Consider the following 10,879-nt stretch of genomic DNA (forward strand, 5'->3'; position numbering starts at 1 on the left):
TCCCGATTTTTCATACTTGCTGTCTGGTCACCCTATTTGGAACCCACGTTTTTCTAGACAATCACTTTGGGTGCTCAACAGCTACAGCCAATGTTGCTCTCTGGACAGCCAGCAGGGGGCAGTACAACAGCACAGATTGCACCCTCCCCTGCTCATATACAGCATCCCTGATGTATCTGGCATCCTTCCCTCAACTCCACGGAGCCATCTTGACTCCTCGGAGCCAAAGCAGGCCTTAGGCACGAGCAAAGCAAGGGAGTGTTTGGGGTCCTGTGCTGCCACCACAACGCACAGGCTGGCCTGATCTCTTCTCCTAGCAGCAGGACTGGAGGGGAGACAGTTCATTCGCTGCTCACCCCCAATCTCCATGAGAAGCAGCTCACAGCTAGATCCCAGCCTTGCTCTTAGCGGCCACTTGGCCCATGGAAGAGTCCTGCTTTGTGGGGGAGACAGAGGGACTTGGCATATATTAAAGATGCAAGCAATCTGCCTTACCTTGTAATATTTCCCGTAGAGGTCAGACACCAGCATGATGATGGGGAAGCCCATGAAGGTCACCAGAGAGAGCTGCCAGGACAGGCTGAACATGAAGACAATCACGCCTGTAGCCTTCACCACGTTGCGCAGGAAGATGTTAATGTTCTGGGAAACTAGGTCGCTCACAATCGTTGTGTCCGAGGTCAGCCGGGAGATGATGTCCCCTGCAAGGCAAAGGGGAGTGGGCGAGAGCTCCGATCTGTCAGTGCTTCAGGAATCACAGCCCCCATCTCTGTACCAGCACAGGCAGGTAGTGATTGCACGTGCCATGAGCCAAATTGGGGAACCAAGAATGAAATGTGCACAGGTCAGGGGCTCAGGGGATGCAGCCATTCATGATGGGTCATAGAACCTTTCAGATCTAGGCTCCCAGTTCGAATCCAACCCAGATCAGTAGTGACTGGAAGCGGTTATTGTACCACCCGCTGGCAGGTCAGTGGGCGGCATGAAACGAGTTTGGCAGGTCTCAGTCAAGGTGAGAACACCACAAAATCTACCACCACAATCAGTGCGTTAGTGTTTCAGGTCAATCACTTACTCAGACTGTATTCTCATATCTTGAGAAACAAAGGAAATGTGGCGTACCAAGCACACTTGTCTCCCAGAGATCATCATCACGCGAGGATTAGGCTGGACTGCTGAAAGAGAGACTGATCTCATGGATGGAGAGAAACCAACCTGTGCGATTCTCATCAAAGAAACTTGTCTCCTGAGCAACCAGTGACTTGAAGAGGCAGTTGCGGAGTCGAATATTCAGCCTGGCAAATACGAGCGTAAAAAGGCCACCCCGGATACCTGCGGCAAATGAGCTAATTGCAGATAAGGAGACGTTATATAGCAATGTGCACAAAATCCACTCCTTAGCACAACATACAAGCCCCATCAGACCCAAGACAGACATATCGAAACAGGGGCCAATGATAATACTTTGTACTGACAGTAAAAAGCAACAGAGGGTCCTGTGGCACCTTTGAGACTAACAGAAGTACTGGGAGCATAAGCTTTCGTGGGTAAGAACCTCACTTCTTCAGATGCAAGTAATGGAAATCTCCAGAGGCAGGTATATATCAGTGTGNAGCAGAGCACCTCACCCTCCCTGATTGAACTAACCTCGTTATCTCCATACGGATTTATACCTGCCTCTGGAAATTTCCATTACTTGCATCTGAAAAAGTGAGGTTCTTACCCACGAAAGCTTATGCTCCCAATACTTCTGTTAGTCTCAAAGGTGCCACAGGACCCTCTGTTGCTTTTTACAAATGTCACAGTAACTCATAATAACAAATGTTAATGGAAAGAGGTACGAAAGGGAGACAAAAGGATTGAATTAGTCTAAACAAAAAGGCCATGTTGATATAATCCCATGACGCCACTGAAATCATGCTTGATAAAGACAGAAGATGTGGAACCAAAAATTTATGAGCCAAGACTGGTGTGTCCAATATTAGGCCTAACTGGTGGACAAAATAATGAAGGGCTGGGCTACTCCACCCACCACTCCTTCTGGGGGTCTTTAAAGAAAGAGACTTTGGAGGGGGGAAAAATAGAGAAGAACCGACGGCATCGACTGGAGTGAGCTTCACCGTCACGGCTGCCACCCTCACCATGTCCTGGAACCCCAGTCCTTGTTGGCCTTGATCCTGAGAGATGTCCTGACCAGATCGGGCCAAGCAGAGGAGCCCAAATAAGACCCCCACTCTGCCAGCGCCAGCTGAATCCCAGATACCACCTGGGATGAAATGGGATCGGACTTTAAGAGCAACAGCTTCAGCCCATCTCAACTCACTTCTTCTCTTTCCCCCAAAAGGCCAGTTATTACCATCTTTAATATCATCTAAGAGACTGTCAACCAAGGGGCTTTTCCTTCTAAAAACTTTCTCCAGCTAAAGGGAAATGGAACAAAGTTGTTAAAATGAACGCCTTACTGAATGCTTCACATTTCAAATGCTTTCAAAAGAAGGTTTTTCCTTCTTTTCCATATCTTTAATAAGCAACAGAGGGTCCTGGGGCACCTTTAAGACTAACAGAAGTATTGGGAGCATAAGCTTTCGTGGGTAAGAACCTCACTTCTTGCATCCACAGACTTGCATCTGAAGAAGTGAGGTTCTTACCCACGAAAGCTTATGCTCCCAATACTTCTGTTAGTCTTAAAGGTGCCCCAGGACCCTCTGTTGCTTTTTACAGATTCAGACTAACACGGCTACCCCTCTGATATCTTTAATGAAAGGTTATACAATGTAATGGCACGTTTGCCATGGTGCTAATCAAGCTGAGGTCTCTCCATATCCGAACTTTGTTTAGCGTGGTTTAACACTGAACAGTGACTGGGTTATATCAACACCTTCGGCCCATTCATTCTCTATTTAAAATTAATACAACAGCTGTAAACACAGCCCCTCGTTAAATGCCAGCATGTTCCTGACCTCAGAGGTCCTTATTATTTTCATTATAAACCATACAAATACTTTACAAAATTCAAAGGGCAAATAAAGTAACAACCTTCTCACTTCAAACGCCTCTGTCTGTTCCTATGGAGATGGAATACTGGGACAGAACCGGTCCTTCCCTAGCAGTTGGACACCTGGACCAATAGGACAGCTTCATTCTCACTGTGTGTTCCGACATACTTTGGAGCTGGCCACTGGAGGCCAGGCTTGGCTTAGGTAGAATTAGCTCAGTATCTTTCTGATGAAAGCTTGTAAATGAAGGAAAGTTTTGGCTATTAAGCACCATCTACTATTAATTGCCTGTTCATAAAAATCTTTGGAGTCTGGAGCAACAGAACAAAAATACCAAACGTCTCAAGAGCCACAAACCCTCTATTTACTTTTCAGTCTAAAATCTAAAAAGGGGCCTAAAATGTTGCTAAATCCGAATTCCTTCCAGGCTAAGACAAAATTTGTTTTTATGCAACAAATTTCAAAACCCTTGCAGTTTCTGTCAGAGCTTTTCTATTGAAAATATTGATTCTACGGTGGCAAACCAGTCCTCTCTCGCCCTTTTTACAAAGGAACAAAATAGGCAATCAAGTGCCTGAAATACGGGATTTCAAATAATCAAGAGAGCAGGAAGTTTCAATCACCACTGTCCATAAAGGACACACTCCACAGTCTAAACAACACTAGAAAGAAGATCAAATTACTCTCCCTTGCTGTGCAATACAAAATAAGGTAGAAGAATAAGGCTTCTCCCCCAAGACTGGTCAATGAGAAACCCAAAGCTCAAACCCCAAAGACAGAGCGATATCAACAAGACGTAAGTGTTGGGGATACTCTGTTCAAGCACAGTGTGTCATGTTTAATTTAACACAAACGTCACTGCATGTAACCAACACAGGGCTAGCTCTGGGCCGCACCAGCACCAGCCACTTCAAGGGTGTATTACTCAGTTGATAGGACTCCTAACAACTCGGGGTCTGTTTTTAAAATCTCACTGTACAAATGTGCATCGCTGCACTTTCCCGGGGTCCTATTAGTGCGGTGCAGTCGATTGATCCAAAGACACGTATTGGCTCATGCTGTAGCACAAAAATAAACATTCAGGGTCCAATTTTCAAGAGAACTCAGCATCCAACAGCTCCCATGTAGGCACCTAAATCAGTAGCCAGAATTTCAAAGAGAACATTCATTAGGGGGCCAAAATAGGAGCCCTGCTCTTTTGAAATTCTGCCCCACGCGAACCATCTCTCGGTAACCAAGTGGCTCCCCCTACTGGATTTGCAGGAAAAGCACCATAATAGCTTTCTAGCTTAACCACCATTGGAGTCCTCAGCTCAAGAGAACTAGCTCCAATTTGTGCCTACCTCATCCTAATGCAGGCTTTGCACCAGTCTGTGCCCAGAGCTAACACTAGGCGAGGGAGAGAACAGGAATGATCAATCACCAACCAGCAGACAGGGAATTTCAAATTGCACGTCCTCCCCCGTGTTTGTATCGTGCCTAGCACAACGGGGCCCTGATCACCAGGGGGGGGCCTCTGGACACTAGAACACAAATAAATAATGAAGAGTAAATGCTGTTATCAGGTGGGTAGAATAAGGAACCTCAAAAGAGGTAGCATGACCATGCCCTGGGTTAGAGTAATCAGTGCCTCGACTGACACCACTGAAGGCATTGTTTGTGTGAGAACCTTCTATATAACTCTTGCAGGGGTCACTGAAATGCAGTCCCTTCTGCAGTCCAAAGAGGCTGGGGCAAACCTTTCCTCTAATGAAAGGTGCCTGTGACCTTCGATGTCCATGCCTGCTGCCCGGGTCTGTTCCCACAGGAACCGCTAATGATCCAGCCAGCAAGAGGTGGAACGAGCAAAACAACTACCAAATACCCCGGTGCCAGATCTCCATCTGCAGGGAAGGGCTCTGAACCCGCCCAGACATTGACAGCTGAGTAACCCCAACACCAGCTCCGCTTAATTGGTCTCTTGCTCTGTTTGGGCTTTATCTCTTTTTGGTGCTAGCTGGTCTCAGGACCCCTACAGCTCTTTCTAATCCTGGCCAACTCCCGGGCTCAGCTCCCCAGGGCAAAGGCCTTTGGCACAGGCTTGGCATCATCAGCCTCTCAGGCTGGAACCCACCCAAAACCTCACCTCACCCCATCCGCAGTGAGGAGGATTTGGAATTCAAAGGGAGCCCAGTAGAGACACTTAGGTTAGGCCAGCCCTGGAGCACGCGTGAACCCTGAAGAATGGAGGATTTCTAGTTCCTTCTATTTTCCTGGGCAAAAAAGGCTGATTATGATCTAAGCAGTAAACGCTGTTTGTCTTTCCACCGCCATTAAAATCTGCATTACACCCCAAATTGCAGCAGGGCTTCCTACAGGGGACAGCACCAAGGGCAAGCAACGAAGAAGAAAGCAAGCAGATGAAGGTCTGTGTGTGAAAACTTGAGGACATCGGAGAATGAAGCTTCCAGCAGCAGGAATGGAGTGGCTGTTTCATGGCAGGACTGGAACCCAGTGGAGAAAGGGCAGCAGAAGCTCCAGCCAAAACCAAAGATTTCTAATTAAGAACTCAGCCACAGACTCCCCTGTGTCCTGAATAACATTCCAGAATAGCACTGGACTGACACGTTATCTGTGGCATCCAATAGCATCTGGAGTCCCTGTGTAACAGGTACAGGGTGCAGCTCCAGTAGATTGAAACCTTGATAGTTTAAATATTATTTCAAATAAACAAAACTGACTGAATGTCCAGATCCTATTAGTTGCATCGGAGGCTCTACTATTGTGGATTTCCCAGCGTCTGTGCATTAAAACCACCTATTACTCTGAGGCAGTTACAAAGAAAAAAAACATCAAGCAAATGTTAGTGCTTGTGAAGGATGTTGGATTGACAGTGCCTCCATCCAGCAGCTATGCAAACTGCTCTCCACTGCCCCACCAATGTGCTCCAGCCCTACGGGGTGGCGAGGTGGGGGGATTCAGATTCCATGCACCGCTCAGCACTTGGCCTTTCTGTTGAGAGTGTCCTCAGGGGTGTCAGTTAGTGCCAGCTATAATGAGGAAACCTGACAATTAGAGGAATTGGACTGAGACCCACAATCTCATTTCCTACAGGACACTAGAACAACCACCCAGAGAGAAGGACTTTTGGTGACAGTCTGTGCTTGTTTCGAATCAGTGACAAATCCTAAGGCTAAAAACCTTCATATTCCACATCCATTCCTTTGGCCACATACAAACGCCATCTGATGCAGAGTTTTATAAATACGATTTCTAACAAGTGTCTCATCAGACTCAAGGAAAAGAGAATATATAGCAGATTAGGGAAAAGGCATTCGACTTTTGGCTAAAGTGATTGTAATTGTTTCTAATTTCTGTCTATTTGATCTTGCTTAGCCAAATCAAAAGAGGAAAACAATTGTAACAAATGAATTGCTTGATACGCCACCTTAAACAGGTCTCAATAAAACACAGCCTTGACTTGCACATCAGTTTTTGAACTCTACTATTATGATGTAGCTGTTACTGTAATAAAAGGAATATAATTTGTGTTACTCTTTTTTTTTTTTTTTTAACTAAAGAGTTTATAAAAACCTATATGATCAACAACGAGCCCTCTGCAGAATTTTGTTTTGGCTAGAGCCATAATGGTGCTTAGTATAATTCTAGTTCATATTCCATTAATAAAGTTATTTCACGGTTGTAGAAAATGTTGTAGAAGACTTTCTAAATGCAAAATTAGATGTACTGGTGTCATTATTGTTGTTGTTACTCCATTTATGCAACTGTTAATGACAGACTCACTGGAAGATTTGTAGGAAGAAAAATTAACCTTTGATATACCACACTGTGGCTCATCATGACTATAGCACCAAGTGACATGACCACCCTGCAGTGAACTCAGAGCGGGGTGTCTACATGTATTGTTTTGTTGCAATGTTAACGTGTGTGTGTGTGTGTGTGGGGGGGGGGGTTGTCTGAAGGGGGACTAGACCAGACCAAATAAATACAATTGACAAGCTACACAATGTACAGCACTTACTGCAAACGGGAAAGCACAAGGGGCCCGATTCTGATCTGGCTTCCGCCCCTGACCTGAGTTACAGCTGATTTGCATCATATGAAAGGAGGGCAGGATCAGACCCAGGGATACCCACCCACCCACCCTCTCGTTCTGAAAGCGGCCAGGATGTCCGAGCTCCGATCTGTGCCAGCAGACGCAGGCAGAAATCAAGCCCCCAGTTGCGCTGCAGGGAGGAAAGGGAATTCAGTGCATGTTCCCAGCTGCCCCGCGGATGCCAGCCTGGTTTGATCTTTCCAAACACATCGTCACCCTGCGGGTCCTGCACCAACAACCAGCGAGACTCTGAGCCTCTTGCAGCCGGGGGAGGGGGCGCCCCAAATTCAGCGACCCCCCCCCCGCCCGGGGCTGCGATGGAGCAGGTACAGCGAGCTGCCCCTGCAGACACAGTCCCAGACCAGGGGGCTGCAGCGCCGTGCGCTGCCCCCGGGCACCGGCGGCTCTTACCTGGGCGGCGGCGGCAGGAGGCTCGGATCATTGCGGAGCCGCACGGCCCCCGGTCCAGCCGGACAAGGTCGGAAGTGGGAGGAGCCTGTCCGGGTGACATCATGAGGGCACGCCCACCTCTGCAGCCGGTTTGGTGGGGGTGGGGTCTAGGAGGGAGAAGTCGCACCCAGGTTGCAGCCACGTGCCTGGCCTGACCTTAAAGCATCTGGGGCCCTATGGGAGGGACCCTGCCCTGGCCCCTGGCTTGCACCGGCCGTTTGACCGCAGGAGGAGCCAGGGATGCAAGTGGGAGCTTGTGTGAATGCATCCGCCTAGCCCCGATGGGCTCCTGGTCCCACCCCTCAGGGGCTCCCCACTGGGCTTTGCACGGGGGCGCTAGTTTTGGTTGGACGCATTCCTGGAGGTTTCATCACATGACCATCTTGATTTAAAAGATTAATCTTTCATTCCTGGAGACTCCAGGCCAATCCGGAGGGTTTTGGCCACCCTGCAGTTTGCACGGGGGGTTGCTAAGCAGGGGACCCTGCTCCAAGAGCTGCTGTCCTAGCCCCTGGTGCAGGCTGGGGATCAGTGCAGGGTGAGACCCTCCTGCCACATCCCCTGAATTTTAACGCTGTGGTAGCCAGGGCCTCCCAGCTTCCTGCGTAAGGAGGTGCCTGGGTTGAGGTGCCAGGGCCCTAGTGTTGCCTGGACTCTGTTCCTTTTAGGCTGAACAAACGAAATGGTGATGGTGATTTAAAGTGCAAAGTGAAGCAGAGCAGTAGGCCTTAGGCATAATCACCGCAAGCACCTGTGCTGAGCTCAGGGCCTTTGTACCAACCTCCCCACCCCCGCCCACCCTTGTGTGCCCCTGTGCTCACCTGGCAACTCACAGCCCTCCCCCATCTTCCTTCCTGGAGCAAGGGCAGAGGGTGCAGAAACAGCACCAGCTGCCCCCGTGGCAGAGAGCAGGAGAAATAACTCCTGGCTGAGCTCCTCTTGCTTCAGGCTCTTGGGACCAGCGGGTCTCCAGCTAAAAAGGCCTCATGTCGGTGTTTATCCTCCAGTACAAGCTTCCTCCATGCTCCACTCCACTCCCCATTTTTATATGTCCTTTTCATGGGGTGAAAATGTTTCTACAGCTGGCCCAAAGGGAAGTTCAGATTGCTTTGTCCATCGTGAAATCAATCTGCTTTCCCTGCCGCGGCAGGATCCGGGGATGATCTTGTTATAAAGAGGCAAAATGAGTTAAACTAGGTGCGTAGCGAAAACAGGCGTAACAAACATGCACATTGCCCCGGCAGAGTTATAGAGCAAGTCAAGACTGGAATGAGCCCTGTTCTCCCATGCACATCTTGCCTTCTCCTGGGCGATTTGGGGATTATTATGAAGAGTTTCTGGCAGTGTTACAAAGAAGAGAGAAGTTCATCAGCCAGCTGCACGTGCCCTTCTTCCTCTCCAGCAACAAAAGTCTGATCTAATGTACCCCAGACCACCACACAGCCAGCCCGGCAGTTACACACATTAAAGAAAATGTTATCTACAAAAAATGTCTAAATGCTTTATTCTTTACAGCGCTTCATTAGCCTCCAGCAACAGGAAAATACAAAATAGGCATTAGCTTTAGACAATCAGCTCAAGAGGATTTTCAATTAAACCCCTAACCCTAGGTGAGAGTTGGGAGGGACCTAGTTTCAAGAAGTCCAAGAACTGACATAAATATTTCCTTTCAAAATCAGCATAGCCCTCGTATCTCAGAGCTATGAGACTGTTGTAACCTCCTCCCCTGTATATGCCTTATCACAGGGATAGGACGCAGTTACTTCATATACAAAACAATATTAACACCTAGGCTGTTTATTGTCACAAGTGCAGTAGTCAATATTCCCCAGCACTTCCTGGACTTGCATGCTACACCGTATAACCCAAGACAATATGGGAACTGACTGCATGGGACTCTTAGAATTCATTCCGTTTTAGGGAAGAGTAGGATGTGAAAGCTCAAAGCACAAGGCCAAGTCTCCCTCTGCCTGGACAATCAGAGAAAAACCCTTCTCATTTTCTGAGTTTTATCCCCCCAAGACAAATGTGTAAATTTCAGGCTATTTACACAGCTAAAGGACACACACGGACCTGGTGCAACAATGATCTAGGCTGATGGTAGGAAGACACGATTTTCAGGCTAAGGCAACAGCCTAGAATTCAGGAGATCTGGGTTAAATTTCCAGCTCTGCCGCAGATTAGCGGCTCTGATTCTCCTCTCATTTACTCCCATAAAATTTAATGGAGTTATTCCTGATTTACACCAACACGAGTGCAATCCTAATCATGCTCACTGTGGGGCTTTTGGCCAGTCACTTAAATGCTTTCTGCTCCTGTGCCCTGTCTGTAAAGTGGGAATAATGACACCTCTCAGGGACATGGTATGGAAAAATCCATGACTACTTGGGAGGGGCTTTGGTACCACAGCAGTGGGGCCATATAGATACTCAGACACACCAGATCTGAACTTTTACTATCCCTTCCCACAGGGCAACCTAGGTCTGAGCATTCATCTTCCACACAGGTACCTTAAGAGAACAATTCATGCTAAGATTACCAATACAACAGCAGGATGACACCGAGTGAGACCCCGGAGTTTAGCTGGTTTTCTTCACCCCGGATATACTCTGCTCAGGTGTCAGCACTGTCTCAATTTGAAATGCCATAAACTGGTTCTTCTTCAGCTTCTTCAGCGACGAGCTAGCGTTGCTGCCGAATACGCCCTCTTCCACTTTAAAGGCGAGGGACGGCAGGCTCCTCGTTTTCCTTTTCACGCTCTTCTGCTCCCGCTTGTAAGCGGCGGCCATGTTGGCTATCACCTGCAAAGGGGATCGCTTCGGTTAGCGGTGGTGGTGGGGGAGGGTTCTGCGGCTCCGGTTAATTAAAACCTCTCCTTTCAAACGTGCTTTAAGTTCTTATGTCAGCGTATGCCAATTCTCTCACCTACACTGACCTAGAACAAGGCATTCCAGCAAAAAGCCAGTGAGCTGCAGGGCTGTAGTCTGTGGGGATGCTGCTGGGGTGCGAATCACAGGTCTGTAACTAGGTATAAGGGGGTCTAAGTTGGTATCGTTTGCATGCTGGGGGAGAGGTGGGTATTGTAACTGACTCTTCCTTACACTTTCCTGTTAGTTGCTTTTCTTGCTGTACCCATCTCTTCCAGCCCCTCGGAGGGCGAGTTTAGGCTCAGATGGAGTCACTTACCAGTGTGAAGCTTACTCCTCCCTGAGTCTGGATCTTAGCCTTGCTTCACAGCACATACGCAAATTGTTATCCTTGTTTTACAGAGGGGGAAGCTAGGTCACAGAGTGGTTCCATAACTTCCCCAAGGTCACACTACCTGGCAAATTCAGGT

At 48.1% G+C, this 10,879-nt stretch overlaps 1 protein-coding gene across 2 annotated transcripts in view; it reads right to left on the bottom strand.

Annotated features, from left to right (window-relative positions):
• Positions 1-1,472, bottom strand: part of ABCB9 (ATP binding cassette subfamily B member 9) — a 32,684-nt gene extending 31,212 nt beyond the window's left edge. For both annotated transcript variants that reach the window (XM_034791180.1, XM_034791179.1), the window contains exons 1-2: positions 1,216-1,472; positions 496-701 (exon numbers count right to left, since the gene is read on the bottom strand). In XM_034791180.1, the coding sequence (XP_034647071.1) occupies positions 496-701; positions 1,216-1,438 (429 nt within the window). In that variant the 5' untranslated portion in view covers positions 1,439-1,472. The remainder of the gene's footprint in view (positions 1-495; positions 702-1,215) is intronic.
• Between the last annotated feature and the right edge of the window lie 9,407 nt (positions 1,473-10,879).

The sequence above is a fragment of the Trachemys scripta genome, chromosome 15 (assembly GCF_013100865.1).
Source record: "Trachemys scripta elegans isolate TJP31775 chromosome 15, CAS_Tse_1.0, whole genome shotgun sequence".
NCBI classification, from domain to species: Eukaryota; Metazoa; Chordata; order Testudines; family Emydidae; genus Trachemys; species Trachemys scripta.